The 20,203-nt window shown below is 44.0% G+C and overlaps 1 protein-coding gene across 1 annotated transcript in view; it reads left to right on the top strand.

Moving 5' to 3' along the window:
• LOC117526665 (mastermind-like protein 3) overlaps positions 1-20,203 on the top strand; it is a 129,652-nt gene that overhangs the window by 93,738 nt on the left and 15,711 nt on the right. The window contains 1 exon segment of the mRNA XM_034188718.1: positions 16,908-17,174. Coding sequence (XP_034044609.1) covers positions 16,908-17,174 — 267 coding nt within the window.

The following is a 20,203-nucleotide window of genomic DNA, read 5'->3' as shown; positions in this document are numbered from 1 at the left end:
AGCAAGAATGGTGACGAAGGTCAATATCAGTTTGTACAGGGGTCAAAAGTTAAAGTTGCTCCAATTTTCGTAAAAAGTGGTGCAACTTATTGGTTGAGTTAATAGGATTAATAAATGGAATAGTTCTGACTGTGTTGACTGTTTGGTCTGTAAACTAAAGTTCAAACAATGTCACTGTCCATTGGATTCTATGACATGTGACATATGTTACCCTGTAACATGATAACTAAGTATGACACATAGTGCAAACTATCCATCCATCCATCCATTTTCTTCCGCTTTATCCGGAGTCGGGTCGCGGGGGCAGCACATCAAGCAAAGCCGCCCAGACCTCCCAATCCACACACACCTCCCCCAGCTCCTCTGGGGGAACCCCAAGGCGTTCCCAAGCCAGCCGAGAGATGTAGTCCCCCCAGCGTGTCCCGGGTCTTCCCCGGGGCCTCCTCCCAGTGGGACGCGCCCGGAACACCTCTCCAGCGAGGCGTCCAGGGGGCATCCGGAAAAGATGCCCGAGCCACCTCAACTGACTCCTTTCGACGTGGAGGAGCAGCGGCTCGACTCCGAGCTCCTCCCGAGTGACCTCAGTGAATAGTGCAAACTATTCCTTTTTAAAACCCCATTACCTCAACCTATTAACTAATTTGCATCACTTTTTTTAACCAAAATTAGAGCAACTTTAACTTTTGACCCCTGTACAAACTGAAATTGACCTTTGTCACCATTCTTGTTGTTTTTAACTCATAACTCCAGAACATTCAGTCATTGATAGTTCAAACTATACCTTTTTTGAATCTTCATGATCAGGCAAATTATGTGATATAGTACGTGTGCCGATCACTTTTTGCCAAAATTGGAGCAACTTTAACTTTTGACCCCTGTACAAACTGAAACTGACCTTTGTCACTATTTTTGCTGTTTTTACCCCATAACTCCAGAACATTCAGTCAGAGATAGTCTAAACTATACCTTTTTGGAATTGTTATGATCAGACAAATAATGTGGTATAGTTTTCAACATGATTGGAGCATTTTAAAATTTTGACCTCCATGTAATTCTGTAGCTCCAGGATGGATCTATAGTTGAAAATAAACAGTTAATTTAGAATATGTGTGCCAAATTTTATGCTTTTATCACAAAATGAACAATTGTTTTGCTATGCTGCATCACTACATGTGATTGGCTGATTAGCTATTTGTGTTAAGAAGCGATTGAAGAGGTGTACCTAATAAAGTGGCCGGTGAGTGTATGCATTTAGGACTTTATGTCGTCTTCTTGAATTAAAGGCGTAAGTCTGGACATCTTGATGGCGGCATTTTAACTCCATTGTGATGGAGTTCTGAAGAAATATTACCAAAAAAAGTGTACTTGTGGCCCTGGCTGCATAGTGACGGTATGTACAGTACAAGATCACAGCAACAAAGACGACCTGACTGGAATATGGTTGGATCGAAGAAACGGTGGGGGTCGAAATGATGGAAGGGAGGGAGGGAGAAGAGGATGGAAGCAAAAGGGAGTCGCATGATGTGAAGGGGGGGGTGGGTGGGAGTGAGTGCCTGAAGAAACAGGCGGGGAGAGATGGAGAGACCGAGGAGAAATGGCAGAGGGATGGAGGGAAAGGCTATTGCCCAGAGACTACGGCAGAGAGAGAAAAAGAGTGAAAAGAGACGGAGAGAGCAGAAGAGTGATAGCCTTACAGCAGCACCTAATGGCTTCTCTGGAGAGAGGGAGGGAGAGGAGAGGAGAGGAGGCGAAGGCATAATGAGGGGGCTACGACAGAGGCAGAGATAGATTTAGAGAGGTGGATGGAGGGAGAGACAAAGCCAGCTAGAGGTTATATTGCTGTTTGGTAAAGATGGAGTGGAAGAAAAGGAGAGAGAGTGGAAAACGGTAAACGGCAAGGAAAAGTGGCGAGGGAGGGGAAGATTGAAGAGTGGAATGATAGGTGCTGAGGCGGGGACACTTCTAGACATTAAATGAGCAACGGCGAGAATAAAGATGGATGAGAGTGAACGTGGAAAAACAAATGCCAGACGGGTCCAAAAAACAAATGAAGGGTTTTTGTGGGAGGAAAAGGAGCGTCGCAGGTGAACAAGGCAAACGAAAGGATCGGGGCCTCGGGGTGAACAAAGAACAAGGGGAAGACAGATGGAGTCACGGGACGGACATTACAGGGAATGCCGACAAGAGAGAATTAGGAGAGGAGACGAGCGTAGAGGGAGAAGCGTGTTGGAAAACAGAATGAGATGAGCAAGTCAAGGAGGGACGAAGTGAGAGAGATGTGGGAGAATAGACGACATGTAGTGAGACCGTAAACGAGAAAATTGAGGGGGAGGAGGAGGAGGTTGGGAGAGAGCGAGCGAGAGGGAGGGAGGAGGGGGAATAGATAAAAAAAATGCTAGTTTACTGTCATAAAGAGAGAGGGAAGCAAACAGAGACAGAAGGATGGATGAATGGTCCTTCTCTTTGTTAACAGCCGTGTAATAGCGTTATCGCGCCTGTGAATAATGCAAACGCAAGTCTGGCTCTCACGGTTGAAGCATGTGGATACGAACCCAACGCGACTCGCACACATGAGTGCACGGCAAACGGCAATAAATCATAAGTTCATAAAGTGAAAAGAAAAATAAGAGGGGAAAAAAGGTGGAGCCCGAAGTCGTCACTCAGAAAATTCCTCATCTTACTGCGCCGTGACAACCTTTTTTTTTTAGTGCGTTGTGACGCAAGTAGCGCTCGTGAATGTACAGATTCTGCACTGATATTTGTTATGGATGCACTTTCCTGGAACATCCAGCAGGTGACAGTGTTCAGCAGGCAGAACAGCATGTGATGCCATATTTTTAATGCAGACTACGGCGCAGTGTTCGAAACATGAGTGTCTCAGTCCTTTTGGAGCATTGTTTTGAGTTATCCTTCAGTAATTTGCAGTACCAATGAAAAGTGTTCGCACCGTGTTTAGCCAAGCCGTGTTTAGCCAAGCATTCTATCCATTTAATTCTGATTTTAGTTTCCCCTTCTATTGTATATTTATATTTATCCACATAAAGCAGCATCATGTTTCTCCAAGTAGTTGCTAGCTTAACTTGCTAGCCAACACTGACGTGGCGAGCGTAGCTTTGAGCACATAATGTTCCCAGTGTTGAAGCGGGCAGCAAACTGGAATGCAAGTAACACAGCTGTCTGTAATTTACATAATGCATCCATCATCCGCCTGCCGTCCAGCAGGTGGAAGACACGTCTATGGGATATAACACAGGCAGACAACATGAAGCTGTTTTGGGGTTGTTCCTGTACATGAAAGTTCACCAATATTTAATAACGTCATCATCATCACTGACTATTTCTCATCAGCCAGTGTGTTTACAGTACACAAAAACACATCTGTCTCTCTCTCCGTGTCTCTACGTCTCGCACACAAAGACTCGGCCTCTGTCTGGTTCTCTTCCATCAGAGTGTCTACACGTGTATCTTTAAGGTTTCTATAGTGACAGTTTCCAGGGTGATCTACTGTAGCACCTGGTCCCTCTCAGGGTGGTATACTCATCTGCTCTGCACAATCACTCGCTGGCCACCAATGATCTCATCCCTCACTTTGCTCGCGCTCACGGGTTGTCGTGATTGCGATGTAGTCCTGTCTTCTGCTCATCACATTCAGCCGTCAGTGGACTGTTTGCACGCGTGAATCATTTTCACAAGAAGGAACATGTAAGAGCAAAGCACTTCTTTGTCATTAACATTCTCCTCTGTAACACCATTACACAGTAGTAAATTTACATCTCACTTAGCTTGCAATTCAATTCAATTTATTTAGTTTATATAGCCCCAAATCGCAACAAGGCTGTCTCAAGGTGCTTCACACCAGTAAAATCTCAACTTATCAATGCCTAGAGCGAGCACACAGGTGACAGTGGTAAGGAAAATCTCCCTCTGATGATATTGAGGAAGAAACCTCAAGCAGACCAGACTCAAAAGGGTCACTGCTTAGGCCATTCTACTCAAAAGGTTTACAATGCAGAACACAACAACAACATTTGACGAGAGTCCATGTAGGCGTCCAGTACTACTCGGATTTGTTCCTACAGCAGAATCCAACTCGCATCCACCACGGAAATCATCCAATCCAGCACATGGATCCAGCCACATCTCGGACAGAGAGGAAACAGAAAACCGAATCAGTCGGCCCGAAAAACTACACTTAAGGTATAATTCGTCAGCATTAAGCAACAGGAAAGCAGAAGAAATACTAAGGTGATCGCCAGCCAATAGCCCTAAGCTTCACTAACAGACCCAGACTTTAGATAAAGTTGAGACCCACTCTGTTTACTAACAAAATTAATTTAAAAGGGTAGGAAGCATAGCACCATACTATACTAGCTTGTTTCTGTATTTATTGGTTTTTCTGTTCATTATCTCCATCCCGGTCTCTCCTGATATGGTTTCAAACTCACTCTGCTTTTTGTCTCTTTGTAGCTTATTTAGTGATTTTTTAAAATTAGAATTCCAGTATTTTCCGGACTATATGTGGCGCAGGTGTATGAGTCACATCTGTCCAAAAATGTGTCTTGTAGAGAGAAAAAGAAAACAAAACCAAAGCGAAGGAGCTAAACATGTGGATGACCTACTATTGTGAATGAAAATAAATTGTTTAATTGATAATAGATTTTTAAAACATTGTTAGCCTTGCCTTAGCCTAGCTATCTTCCTTGTTGTCCTCCAGTTGTCCCACAAAGTGCACACAAGTAGAGGGTGGAGTGCAGAGTGGAGTTTTCTCTTCTTTTTTCAAGAAGGCCATCTTTCAGTTTGAGAACATGATTTATTCATTTCACTTATGTTCTGAGACCAAGCATGTCATCCTCATTCAGATCTTCTTATGCGATGGTTGGCATCCATTTTAAGGGTGCATTACTACCACCTTCTGCTCCGGAGTGTAGATCAGACAGTACCTCATTCAGATCAGCGTATAGGAACAGCTTGTTAATGTATAGATGACGCCATATTCTGACCGTAGATGTTAATGCAATATTTCTTGATATCCAAGTAGCTTAGAAATATAAGTCACGGACCAGCCAAACAAGAGAAAAATGTGGTCGTCATAGTTCTTCAGTGGCCAAACTACGAAAGAATTCAATAAAAATTCCTCATTCAGGAAAGGTTTACTGACCTTGACTTTGAAGATGATGCTGCAATATTTGCCAACTCAATGGATGCTGTGACGGTAGCACTGGAGAAGCTAGGGTGAGAAATCAGAGTGTCTGTCATGATTCAAGTTTAAGATCCAAACTTTCAATGACTTCCTGAACTCGGCCATCAGAACCATGCATGTATACAGTGAAAGGTGTCACAGTTGCTGAGGCATTCACTTATCTCAACACATTCATCTCTCTAGGTCTTTAGCATTTGAAATTGAGAGACACCCTGGAAGAGCTTATGGAATCACAAGGTTTGGTGATGCCGATATCTTTGCAGAAGACTGAAGGTCCACGTATCTTAGAGTCCTGGTGCTTCCTGTCTTACTGTGTGGATGTAAGATGTGGATGTTAACCAGTCGGAAAACCAATATTTTATTGGAAAATATATAATAGGTTTGGGTTTACTCAGATATGTTGAAACCATGTTTATGCACCCTGAAAGTCATGACAATGTTTCCACGCGCCATCCAGGATTGAACTAGGGACCCCTCACACATACAGTAGTGTTCAGAATAATAGTAGTGCTATGTGACTAAAAGATTAATCCAGGGTTTGAGTATATTTCTTGTTGTTACATGGGAAACAAGGTACCAGTAGATTCAGTAGATCCTCACAAATCCAACAAGACCAAGCATTCATGATATGCACACTCTTAAGGCTATGAAATTGGGCTATAAGTAAAAAAGTAAAAAAGGGGGTGTTCACAATAATAGTAGCATCTGCTGTTGACGCTACAAACTTAAAACTATTATGTTCAAATTGCTTTCTTAGCAATCCTGTGAATCACTAAACTAGTATTTAGTTGTATAACCACAGTTTTTCAAGGCGAGGCATTCATTTTGTTGGTTTGGAACCAAGATTTTGCCCGTTTACTAGTGTGCTTGGGGTCTTTGTCTTGTTGAAACACCCACTTCAAGGGCATGTCCTCTTCAGCATAAGGCAGCTTGACCTCTTCAAGTATTTTGACATATCCAGACTGATCCATGATACCTGGTATGCGATATATAGGCCCAACACCATAGTAGGAGAAACATGCCCATATCATGATGCTTGCACCACCGTGCTTCACTGTCTTCACTGTGAACTGTGGCTTGAATTCAGAGTTTGGGGGTCATCTCACAAACTGTCTGCAGCCCTTGGACCCAAAAGAGCAATTTTACTCTCATCAGTCCATAAAATATTCCTCCATTTCTCTTTAGGCCAGTTGATGTGTTCTTTGGCAAATTGTAACCTTTTCTGCACATGTCTTTTATTTAACAGAGGGACTTTGCGGGGGATTCTTACAAATAAATTAGCTTCACACAGGCGTCTTCTAACTGTCACAGCAATTACAGGTAACTCCAGTCTGTCTTTGATCATCCTGGAGCTGATCAATGGGTGAGCCTTTGCCATTCTGGTTATTCTTCTATCCATTTTGATGGTTGTTTGGCTGACTGTTATGTGTCGGACGCAGCTCGGAGAACTGACCAGCGTTTGAAGGACCCAGTATGAAATAAGCAGAGCACGGTACAAAGGCTAACTGAATTTAATACATAACAGTGATACAAAATACAACAAAAGAAAGTGCGGTCTGGCGTGGTGCGCTCCCAGCAGCGCTAATGGTCCGGAGCCAGAAGCTGTTCGGACCCAAGGACCCCGCCGACACCCTCCAGGTGGCCGCAACAAACCGAGTCTGTGAAAGAAGGAACCATTATGTGAGTCCACACTCTACACACAGAGAGAACACTTAAAGGTGTACAAACAGCAAACACTTCCTGGCTTGATTACTAATCAGCTTCCCAACCTGCAGGCATGGAACATCCAGTTCACAAAACTCCACTGCAGTGGAAGCCGATACATGACTAACATACAGCTCAATATAATAAAGGTGTGAGGGACATCACATTTACTGACTGTATAAATGTTAGTCACAAAATCTAACGTACCTCAGGAAGTGTGCTGACGAGCGTGAGACCTCACCCCCTCCTCTTTCACAGACCGTGCATCAAACCCTGGACGTTCTCTGCATCCACTGATGATGAGATGGCTCCCGAGACGACGATCTCACCCGTCTGGTCACAAGGTCGAGTCTCTGGCAAATACACACTGTACACTCCAGTCTTAAATGCCACCATGTTCCAATCCATATAGATGCACCTCAGCTGTGAGTCCTGACGAGCCGCAGGTGATCAGGGTGAGGTCCTGATAACCTCAGCAACACAGCCACTCAGTCCCAAATGCAAGCCACCTGGAAGGAAAAACAAAAGACAGAAACAAAAAGGCAGCCAGGCCCCCCAGCCATACAACACTGACACCATTTTTTTTTTACAAGAAGGTCAGGACCGGGGGATCCTGCCTGCCCAGATGGATCGTATCCTGTGGGCTATGTCCTCGACTCCTGGAGTTCCTGGAGTGTGGCATGCTTGGCGCCTTTCTCTGTGGAGGACGTCGAGGACCTATTCATTTTTGGTCTTATGGTAGCAGGGCTGGTACTTTTTGGCTTATGTGCTGCCCTGATCTACCGGAAAATTGGCAAGACGGCGGCATCAAGAACCACGGGCCCTCGCTTGTCCATCATGATTAACGAGGTCGGCAAGGCAGTGCATTCTCAGACTGCGTTGACTCTTGAACTCAGACGCAAATTGGATGACACCTTGGAGCTGATGCGTGCCTTGCAGTTGAAGCTGAAGGTTTCGGAGGCCGGTGAATATTCTTAATTCAAAATTAGGAATATTTTTAATTCATAATTGGGATTTGGCTGAGTGAGTGGAACTGTAAAAAGTGTTTTTCACTGCTCAGCTGCAACACTACAGGCATCAAGGTCAATTGCCCACTGTGTTTCCTCCAGAGGAATTTATCCAGGCTCTGGTGAGATTATTTGGCTCCATTCTTATCTCCCCACAAGGACAATAAACTGACAGACTTACACATGGACCGAAGCATGCTCCAGTCTTATGCTCCACTCTTCCTGCCCCTCCCTCCCTGCGGCAGGCCTCGTCCTCTCAAGCTGGCCTGGCGGCACGACTTGACAGTTGCAACGGCTACAAACACACTCACATTGCCTCAATTGGGAAATGGACTGTTTCAAGTTAGTGCACATAAACAATGTCAAATGTATATGTGTTGTCCTAATTCTGATGTGTGCCATTATTACGGTAAACAAGTAATAATTGTAGATCAATTGCTGTTGTATGTGGAATGTGTGTGCAGACATCTCGTTGTAATGACAATGATAATAAAAGCTATCTATCTATCTATCTATCTATCTATCTATCTATTGTTTTCCGTTTTCTTCCACGTGTCTCTGGTTTTTTGTCCATTTTAAAGCATTGGAGATCATTGTAGATGAACAGCCTATAATTTTTTGCACCTGCGTATAAGTTTTCCCCTCTCCAATCAACTTTTTAATCAAACTAAGCTGTTCTTCTGAAGAATGTCTTGAACGTCCCATTTTCCTCAGGCTTTCAAAGAGAAAAGCATGTTCAACAGGTGCTGGCTTCATCCTTAAATAGAGGACACCTGATTCACACCTGTTTGTTCCACAAAATTGACGAACTCACTGACTGAATGCCACACTACTATTATTGTGAACACTCCCTTTTCTACTTTTTTTTTTTTTTTTACTAATAGCCCAATTTCATAGCCTTAAGAGTGTGCATATCATGAATGCTTGGTCTTGTTGGATTTGTGAGAATCTACTGAATCTACTGGTACCTTGTTTCCCATGTAACAAGAAATATACTCAAAACCTGGATTAATCTTTTTAGTCACATAGCACTACTATTATTCTGAACACTACTGTAAGTCCGCAAGAAGTGGAGAAGCACTGGTTGTCTGCCTGGGTGGTTGCCATCTGGGGTCCAAGATGGTTCCATAGTGTGGTGGATGTGGGAAGCACGGTATCAGTTCATGCTCCCAGGACCTGTTGACCATTACATTCGTAGCTTTTCATGCCATCTCGCCATAAAATATTCCAAATTAGATCAAAATTATAAATGCTTATAATTAGAAATTACTGTAGATATAAATGTTGGGACTCGTAGCATCATCGGGTAAATATTTTATATGTATATAACTGTGGAAAAGAACAAAGTTGCAGTTCTGGTGATTGTCACCCAGTGAACAAGTTTCTCACCATGTGGACTGAGCACGCAGGCTGTAAGCTGCTTGTGGGTGTGAGCAGTGGAATCCCTTGTTTAAGCACAAACAGCATGTCATGCTGCAGGGAATACATTTGCTAATTGATCCACTCATGCATGCCTACATGCATTTCACAGCATCAATGCATTGTATGCAGAGTGGTTGAATTGTGGTTACGGAGGGTTTCTAAGAAGCCCTGTTCACCCAAAGCATTCGTTTCATGCCTGTGTGTGTTTTATGCTGCTGGTGTAATACAAACCAAAGAGTTGTGTATTCTTACATTTTCTGCTCCAGACATCAGTTCACAGTCTTGTATTCCAAATAATTCACTTGAACTTTGCTGCTTAAATTGTTGATGTTGTGATACCGGTATGTATTTTTAAATTGAGCTGTATTTACTGTACTGTATAGTTCTGTTAACTATGCATGCAGTACTGCAGAGACGAAACAAAATAAAAGTTGATGTATTGGTGCATGACAACACAAAGACAGACAGCATCAAATCACAACTGCTGCAACATTTCTCTTTTTTCTGCTGAATTCAGTTGTAGAATCAGAAAGTACAGTCAGGTGGGTTTTTTTTTTGTTCAGGTTCTCCGTCTGATTGTAGCTACAGTCTGCATCCATCAAGCCCTCACAGTCTCTGCTCGTGCACTGCTTCCCTCCTCCCTCACTTCCTCCCTCCTCTAAGTGGGTGACAGATGTGAGCCACCCTGTGACGCACACAGAGCAATCTGCTGCCAGCCGCCGCTGCTTGTGCCGGCTTTGAACGTGTGTTCGTGCAGGATGAGCAGCTGAGTTTTCGCTTTATACCATCATGCATGAAGTGTAACATATGTAGTACGTTTTGTGTGTCTGTGCGTGCATGTAACTCTGAGGATATGGATTGTTTTAATTATCATCATTACATTCTAATAATCAATTGCACATTTGAGTCTATTGAAGTTGAGCATTTTTTCTTGATAAAGACTCCTGGGCACTGTCGCACCCCTCAGTTTCCAGATCTACAGACTGGAGCCAGCAGGACGGCCGCAAAAGTCCCTGAACATTTTCCTCCTTACCTGCTCTCCCTTTAGGGAATAACTCATTCAGGTGTGTTCAGCCAATCAAAAGCTGGCAGACTCAGCAGACATGGTTACGTACATCAAGGATGGACGAATGGTCACTGCGTCCCACATGTGTGGGACACCTTTGTATATACTGGACAAACTCTCTGTGACGTCACCTATTGGTTGTCTGAAGAGCAGGTTTCCAGCTCGCACTGGACTGTTCCAAATACCGCCATCTTGTCAGGGACCCACTCTGCCTAAGTCCTTCCTAACGAGGCTTTGAACCAGTTCGTGGAACAAAAACAAAACCAGAAACTTAATGTTTTGGAACAGAACTGTTTCTTTGTGTATGTGTTTTTGGTTAATACCATTATATTCTTTGTTCTTGCAAAGATTTCCATTTACAGTGACTTGGTGAAGACGTTAGACTCCATTAATACTCCACACCCAAACAGTTGTTGGTGGTAATGCACCGTGTCAGTTTGCAAACCACCAATAAACTCGACAGAATAAGAAGATGACCCAGTGAGGTTTACTTCCACCTGCCGTTTATTTTAGATGTTGGTGAGATAACCTCACGTTGCGAAACACACTCGGAGCAGCCAAACATTGAAGGACTTCTTCAAAAACACTCACTGCTTTTACTCAGGTCATTATTATGCTGCTTTTTTTGTCTTGGTGGATCAAATGGGATTTATTTTCCTCACGAGCAGAAAGCTGAAGATATGTCAGATGGCTGAATGCTGGCGGAAATGTATACTCAACAAAAATATAAACGCAACACTTTTGGTTTTGCTCCCATTTTGTATGAGATGAACTCAAAGATCTAAAACTTTTTCCACATACACAATATCACCATTTCCCTCAAATATTGTTCACAAACCAGTCGAAATCTGTGATAGTGAGCACTTCTCCTTTGCTGAGATAATCCATCCCACCTCACAGGTGTGCCATACGAAGATGCTGATTAGACACCATGATTAGTGCACAGGTGTGCCTTAGACTGCCCACAATAAAAGGCCACTCAGAAAGGTGCAGTTTTGTTTTATTGGGGGGGGGATACCAGTCAGTATCTGGTGTGACCACCATATGCCTCATGCAGTGCAACACATCTCCTTCGCATCATCCGTGAAGAGAACACCTCTCCAACGTGCCAAACACCAGCGAATGTGAGCATTTGCCCACTCAAGTCGGTTACGACGACGAACTGGAGTCAGGTCGAGACCCCGAGCATGCAGATGAGCTTCCCTGAGACGGTTTCTGACAGTTTGTGCAGAAATTCTTTGGTTATGCAAACCGATTGTTTCAGCAGCTGTCCGAGTGGCTGGTCTCAGACGATCTTGGAGGTGAACATGCTGGATGTGGAGGTCCTGGGCTGGTGTGGTTACACGTGGTCTGCGGTTGTGAGGCTGGTTGGATGTACTGCCAAATTCTCTGAAAAGCCTTTGGAGACGGCTTATGGTAGAGAAATGAACATTCAATACACGAGCAACAGCTCTGGTTGACATTCCTGCTGTCAGCATGCCAATTGCACGCTCCCTCAAATCTTGCGACATCTGTGGCATTGTGCTGTGTGATAAAACTGCAGCTTTCAGAGTGGCCTTTTATTGTGGGCAGTCTAAGGCACACCTGTGCACTAATCATGGTGTCTAATCAGCATCTTGGTATGGCACACCTGTGACGTGGGAAGGATTATCTTAGCAAAGGAGAAGTGCTCACTATCACAGATTTAGACTGGTTTGTGAACAATATTTGAGGGAAATGCTGATATTGTGTATGTGGAAAAAGTTTTAGATCTTTGAGTTCATCTCATACAAAATGGGAGCAAAACCAAAAGTGTTGCGTTTATATTTTTGTTGAGTGTATTTCAACTTTTAAAATAATTTATTCTTCTTGTTGTTGACAGGACAAAGTGCTGGAGTTCTCTGGTTCAGGCTGAAAAGCACACCCGGAGCAGACAAACACTGAGGGACTTCTTTTAAAAATGCTGCATTTATTCAGCAATTTCCATCACAAGCAATTAAAGTATTTCCCAGACGTCATTCCAAAGCAATAACATCTTCTTGTCAGGTTGTGATGATGAATCTGACTGAAATGACGTAACACGTCAGATTAAGACTTTATATTTACGCAGTATGTGAATGGTTTTAGGAAGTGGCTATTTGTACGTAGCCGTATTAAGAACCTTCATATGTAGCGCAGCCTTGTTATGTTATGGGTTATTGGTATTGTTATGGTTATGGCTTAACATAGCAGCTTTTGCTGCTGAGCCAATCAATGGGTTTGTGCAGGCTCCTCTGCAATGCAGAGAGCAACACATCACTGTGTCTTTCAAAAATACAAGAAACACACTGCTTCGCTTTAAATACACAATAAGTCTATTTCAGGTGATCGATGTGGACCCTTTTTCTCTTAAAATGTACGCACGATTGTCTTCCCTGTTTTTCATGGGAGCGTTAATGCGCCAGATACAGGTCTGGCATATACAGTGTTTTCACTGCCCCACAGCTGACATGGAACATTATAACCTGTTCGGGAACTATATTTTTTGTTCTAACCAGTTCAGGAATATCAATTTTGGGGTGGAACCCAAAACCGGAAGTGCTAAAATATCATTTCTCTTTGGAACAAACCAGTTGGGAAAAAATTCTGGTTCAAAACCCTGCTTGCCAACCTATAAATGGGCGGGCCAAATGAAGCCCAAACCTGGCCCTGTCTTGCAGTTATCAAGTTTGGTTCAGGCATTTGATTAACACATATTTTTCGTGGACTCTGCGGTTGTAGCGTTTGGGTATTAAAACGTCTGATTGACGTGTTACCATAGTAACTGTTGCACTATCAGTAGACCCAATGTTACAAAGCTATCTGCCAATCAGTGCAAAGCTAGTACTAACATATAAATTAATCCTCTTCAGCCAAAAATGTAGTTTTTTTTTTGTTTTGTTTTTTTTTACACATTTTACAAACTTCATGTCTTGACAGTAGCAAGGCTCCCATTTTGACCTAAATGAGAATTGGTCAGTAATTCATGCAGATACAGTTTGTCCACAGTAGGTTCTGTGACAAATGATATGTGCACAACTTAATCATCAGTCTTATCAGACGGTTTCACCGTGAAACATAGTACAGAAGAGTTGGGAGGGAGAGGATTAAATAATGCTAAAATTTCATTCAAAGGAAATACCGCAGCGCTGACTTCTTTGATGATCTGTTCGTACACTTAACGGAACATTCATTCATTCATTTTCTGTACACGCCTACTCCAGTCAAGGAACACAGAGAGGCTGGAGGCTATCGCAGCAGTCACAGGGCGAGAGGCGAGGTACACCCTGGACAGGACGCCAGTCTATCTCAGGGCCACGTATAGACAGGCAAACTCATTCACACTCACACGCACACCTACAGTCAATTTGGAGTCATCAGTTTTCCTGGCCTGCATGTCTTTAGAGTGTGGAGGAAGCCAGTGCACTCAGAAGGAACCCACGCGAACACGGGGAGAACATGCAAATTCCACACAGACAGGACCAGGTGGGAAGCGATCCCAAAACCTTCTTGCTGCAAGGCAACAGTGCTAAGCACTAAGCCACCATGCCACCCGTTAACTGCAGAGTAAAACATATTATCTCCAATATTTTGAATAAAATGCTTAGGAAGGACAAAAAGTCAATTCCACTGGGTCAAGCCCACAGCAGCTAGCAGCCACTGTTAGCACGATGCTGTCTCCCGCACACAGCTGTCACTCAAATTGACCACGTCCCTAATTCCCCCTAATTACTCATAACTTTATGGCTTAAAACAGCTTAAACCCATGAGTTGTTAAAAAAATTAGCTAACGAGACCAAAACAGTTTTTCATACCGTGCTGTAAACTTGATTACTTCTGGTGTAAAGTTGGACATTTTAACATGGAGGTCTATGGGGAGTGACTCGATTTTGGAACGAGCTTGATGTGGCCATTGAAGGAACGGCGTGAAATGCCACTTCATCTTTCCAACTCTGGAGTTACACTGCATATAATTAATGATGGCTGACAAGCTCACTCTCTGTGCCCCTCCTTTTATTTTGTGCGTGGAGCCGCGTAAGGTTTCATTTTTTCTGTTGCGTGTCCAACGTCGGTGCAGGTGATCTGAATCGGACAGGAGGTGCTTTGTGCATGCATGCAGTATGCACAAGCGCCACGTATTTCCGCTTCTTGAGACGATGTCTTTCTCGCCGTTCCGTTGACAAACGCACACGTTTCCACTCACTTCATGCGTAATGCAATCACCTGGCCTCTCCATGCCTGCTAACCTAATAACACTGACAACCTCCGCAAACACACACATCCTCCGGAAGACAACGTGATACGTTCACCTCATCTTTTTTCTATTTCATCCTCTGTTCTTCTTTTCTTCTCGGTGCCTTTAATTCCCTGACACAAAGTGATGCATCGGCAGCTTCGGCGGTTCCTCTCTTCTTCCTGCGTGTAGTGGCTAACTTTTTTCTGACCCATTTCTGTTGAGCAGCTCAGAGTTTGGGGACCGACTTGAGCCACACTATCCCGGCACCTCACCGGGATAGTGTGTCGGAGAGAAGCAGAGGACCAGACTGGAGGGAACGACGGATAGGCAGATGCTTTTGGGTAATTTTACAGTAACAGAATTCCAGTCAGAGCAGACTTTTAAATGTTAAACTAAAATATGGTCAGATTTTGCTGTCATTGGAATTCCGTTACCGTAGCATTGTCCTCTCTTCCTTTTCGTTGTGCAGTAACATTCATGGGTTAGGGGCAGCGAGAATGTTGGGTGACTGACTGGAGGGAAAAACGCGTTCGTATCACACAATGTTTGCTCAGGTCTGACCGCGCACGGCGGCCATATCCGCTCCTCCAAAAAGCCATCTGCTCTTTGCCACAGCAACTGTTGCCTGGGTACCTGCTCTCCTCTCCTCCCCTCTATCCCACCTTTTACTCCTCCTCTTTTGGCTCCTCATTTCCTCTTTTTACTCCCCCCCAAATAACCTCTTCTCATTATCTCTTCCCTCAGCTTTTCTTGTTTCACTCGTACATTCATGCTTTTCTCCGTCTGTTATTTCCCACTTTTTCCCCCTCATTCATTCTTGCAAACTCGATTGTAGAAGCACTCTGCTCACTTAAAAAACTTTTTCCCTTCTCTCTCCCATCATCACGTATGTGCTGTATTATTCTCACAGCCACCTGCTTATCTTCCGGCACCAGCGAACCCTTTCATTCGAAGTGAGACTTTCTCTCTCCTCCTGCCTCTGTAATCCATCTCGCTTCCGTTCTTCCTTTCCTGTGCAGTAAGTAGTGTGTGGACATGAATCAGGGTCTGCAGAGGGAGAGCAGAAGAACGAGAAATGGAGAAAGAGGAGAGCAAAGAGTTTGATGGTGTGCGGTTTAGAAAGAAGGGAAGAAACGGGGTGGGCGGGGGTGTGTGTGGAGGGGCGGTAAGAGGGAGAGATCGTAGATCAGAACCGTCATGATTGAGCCATCTGCTGAGGAGACACGCACGCACACATTATGCGAGTTTAAAGACCTCCACTGCCACCCATTGGTCATTTTCTTCCACTACACCTCTCCTGCCCCCTCTCTGCTCCTCTCCTTGATCATTTGATTGCCCTGCTGCTGCCCATCCGGTGCGTACCAACAGGCGATGAGACACGTAGGTCTGAAAATCGATCAGTCTGGTCTGGCTGTCTGCTGAGCTGGTCTTAAGTGTTTGCTCCGCAGGGTGTTTTTCTGCTCTAATATATGAGCTTTATCTCCACCTAACTCCTTTGTAAGAGGAGCGCAGCCTCGATGGGGGATTATGGAGCTTTGGCTCTTTCAGAACACATCGGCGTGTTTGTTGCAGAGTCTTGTCTCCGCCACGCTGCACTGCTGCTGTAATCCCGGGTTTTTTGCTGCTTCATTGTTGCCCTGCAGTTAAATGTGATTTGTCACACGCCGTCTCTTCCCTGCGTTGTTCCGTGCGCAGTGTTGTGCATTTTGCTATATGCCTCAATTATGCCCCTCCCACCTCCCCTGATATTGCCCGCAGCCCGAAACGATGTCCACAGCCGTTCGGCTGCTAACCTTTAATAGATTCATAAAGGCTCCCCTCCGATTGGCCGGCGCAGGCCATTTCATCCTATTAGAGATTAGCACTCGGCTGAGTGGAGGAGGAAGTGCTCTTTATATGATAATGAGGAGATAATGTATGCGCTGAGGAACAACCGGCGCCTCGTGGGGAGGACTCGGAGTGGCCGGACGAGCTGAATCTTGACGCAGTCCAGTCTTTATCTTGTTACCGTCACACCTGGACTGTGACTGTATTGAGCTATAATATAATACAATACAACATAACGGCTGAGTGCAGCGTTACAGCTGAATCACGGTAATGCTGGGTGTCACGCGGATGCTCCCTTGGTTAGCACGAGAAGATTTGGGTATTTTGTGTTCAGCTTTACCTCTTCGATTGAGTAAACATGATTAGAAATGACATCTGTGATTGCCACTAATGGCTCGCTTGATGAAGTAATTGAACAACTGACCGGCTGCGCTCTTCTCTGTCCAGGATCAGAGTGTGGTCGGAATGTCGCGGCCGCCCGGCGCCATCCCTCCTCCTCACCCTGCCGGGGGCGTGGCCTCCGGGGTGGGGCCCAACCAGGGCTCGGGGCCACCTCCGGGCTACGTCGGCAGTCAGCAGCAGGCGGCCATGATGAAGCAGATGATGGCGATGGAGCAGGAAAAGCGGGTGCAGATGCACATGATGGAGCAACAGAAGCAGCAGCTCCTCAGAGAGCAGAGACAACAGCAGCAGCAGCATCTACTGGCTGAACAGGTGAGTCGGACAACAACCCCAGCTTCAGTATACTGGCTGTGTGGGCCACGAGACCAGAAAAATCACGATATACACCTATCACAATATTATTACAATATTATCATTAGTATCTGTTTCCTATTTGCACACTTAATAAATCATTGTAATTATTTTGAATGAGATCTTTATTTCTTCTGTCAGTACTTGACTTTTCATGGCATCATGATACTCATTTTACAAAACGATACCTTTCGATACAGGCCTCACGATAGCGTTATCACGACACGCGATGTGTTGTTCAACCCCTAGTTACAAGACATCAACCTTCGATTTTATAGGCTCAAGTTTAAATGGCTGCTCAGCCGTGAGATGAAAGATTGCAAAAATCTTCTCAAAAACAAAGGATGGTCCTCGAGTTGATAAAGTTCACAACACTTCATCAGGTTGTAGACACCCTGCAGGAAGCATGTGTATCTATAGGGGAGGTGATGGTCTAGTGCAGGGATGGCCAAGTTCGGTCCTCGAGAGCCACATTCCTGACACTCTTAGTTGTCTCCCTGCTCCAACACACCTGAATCCAATGAAAGACTCATTAGCAGACTTTTAATGAGCCTTTCATTGGATTCAGGTGTGTTGGAGCAGGGAGACAACTAAGAGTGTCAGGAATGTGGCTCTCGAGGACCGAACTTGGCCACCCCTGGTCTAGTGGTTAAGCGTTGGGTTTGAGACCTGAGGATCCTCAGTTCAAATCCCAGCCTGACTGGAAAATCACTAAGGGCCCTTGGGCAAGGTCCTTAATCCCCTAGTTGCTCCCGATGTGTAGTGAGCACCTTGTATGGCAGCACCCTGACACTGGGGTGAATGTGAGGCATTATTGTAAAGCGCTTTGAGCGTCTGATGCAGATGGAAAAGCGATATATAAATGCAGCCCATTTATCTGTGTCAAAGTCAAGAAAGAAGAAACGGCGGTTTACCTCAAAATACATAGCCAGGAAACAAAAACAGTAAGATCAGAATGTTCAGTACCCTTCAAAAGTATTGGGCCCCTTGATATTTCACACATTTTAATTTGTTCATGCCATTTCAAATACAGATAGTAAATCAGGCTTCTCAATATAAAAAAAAATTCTAAAATTATCTTCCTTAAACTCGAACTCAAAGCAAATCTCTACAACTTGATATAAATGAATTAAAAATATAAAACGCAAAAATGATGGGTTGCATAAGTAATGGGCCCCTTCATGATGACATGGTACAGAGGAGGATTTTCTTAAAAATAAGACCTGAAAGTTCAGCTACAATTTGCCAGAAGGTACATCTGGTACATAGATGCAAGCCTAGAGTTGATGTTTTGGTGAAAGAAAATCTTTCTCTGCTCCACTTCATCATCAAGCTGTATAACTGGTGATACAAAATGCAAAACTTGTACTGTGCACAATTTCTCCAGTCACAGCCACAGAAGCCTGGAACTTCATCTGGGTTGTCTGGGTGTCTTGGTGGCTTTCCTCACTCTTCTCCTTCTTGCCCAGTTTTTGACTGCTTACTCCACACAGATTTACCATAGAGTGTCATACTGTTTGTATTTCTACATAATTGATGAAAATAAAGTCCAAGTCATATTCAGTAACTTGGAAATGTTCATGTATCCATCCCCTGACTCGTCTGAAGAAAACTGGTAATAAAACTGATTATTTACAGGTATTATATCAAAGGGGCCCATTACTTCTGCAACCCATGATCTTGGCTTTTATATTTTTAATTAATTTGAAAGTGTAATAATTTGTTTTGAGTTTGAGTTGAAGGAAGATCATTTAACATTTTTTATATTGAGAAGCCCGATTTCCTTTTTGTATATGAAATGGCATAAACAAATTCAAATGTGTGAAATACCAAGGGGTGCAATACTATTGGAGGGCACTGTATTTGGCCAACAAAACCCCCCCACCTAAAACCTTCTTACTGTTTGACAAAGGCATCACCTAGACAGATAAGACAACTTGTGCCAAAATTGGGAACTTGGGAAGCATGCAGCAAATGCATCTTCAGAACTTTTGAAGGCAACAAAATGGGACGTTTACATTATTGGCCCGACCAGAACCCAAGTGAATATTAACTTCAGTTATTAACGGTGACAGTGAAGCCATCGTGGTCCAACAACAAGCAAGATTTGAAGATGTCTCCAGTAAAGGTCTGACAGTATCACCAGACAGGAATTAGTTCAGATCTCAGCCTCTCTGAGACATATGAACTTTTACAAGAGGTTGAAGACCTGTTTATAATGTTAAAATTGATCCATCAACTGGTTCATGGTACATTTAGATTGATTCAGGGGTCCGTTTATCGATATAATCACATCTATTGCTTTAGAATCAATTTTCAATTGGTATCGGTTACTTACATAAAATGAAAGCTGAAAATCATAATTTGCACTAAAATAGTAGAGAAGCTTGAATATTCGATTGGACTGTGGTTGCTTGACGCTAGGACGTTTCGCTTCAAATTGCAGAAGCTTTCTCAGCTAAAATTCTTGCTCTGGTAGTCTGACTTCTGTCTTGACTCTTGTAGAGAAGAATAAACAGAAGCCACAAAAGCTGGAGTTTTAAACCTAACCAGACCCCTCCTACCGAGAGGCAGACTGCTATTGGCTAGTGACTAAACAGTAGTTCTAATTAGCACCTATTGTGCTCTGGTTAGCACCCTCCTAATGACAGGGCAGCCTCTCCTGACGGCTCCCTTGATGACTCTCCTGATGACGTGAATGACTCATTACCATGAACAAAAGACTGAAACTGCTTTGACCTGAGTACCCCATTGTAAACAGGGGACAAAGCGTGTCTCAGACCCCCTCCCCGGTTAAGGCTGGGTTTCAACTGTTTCACATAGAATGCCTCCTTGACTCCTCTCTCAAACCATTTCTTCTGTCTGGCTAAGATTTTAACTTCCTTGTCCTCAAACATGTGGTTAGTGTCTTTAAGGTGGAGATGAACTGCAGACTGAGGTCCACTAGCGCCCTCTCTGCGGTGCTGGTATAGCCTTTTGTGTAAAGGTTG

Source organism: Thalassophryne amazonica, chromosome 15 (genome assembly GCF_902500255.1).
Source record: "Thalassophryne amazonica chromosome 15, fThaAma1.1, whole genome shotgun sequence".
Taxonomy (NCBI): Eukaryota; Metazoa; Chordata; class Actinopteri; order Batrachoidiformes; family Batrachoididae; genus Thalassophryne; species Thalassophryne amazonica.
The sequence above is the reverse complement of the archived record's forward strand: the minus strand, read 5'-3'. Positions and strand labels throughout refer to the sequence as shown.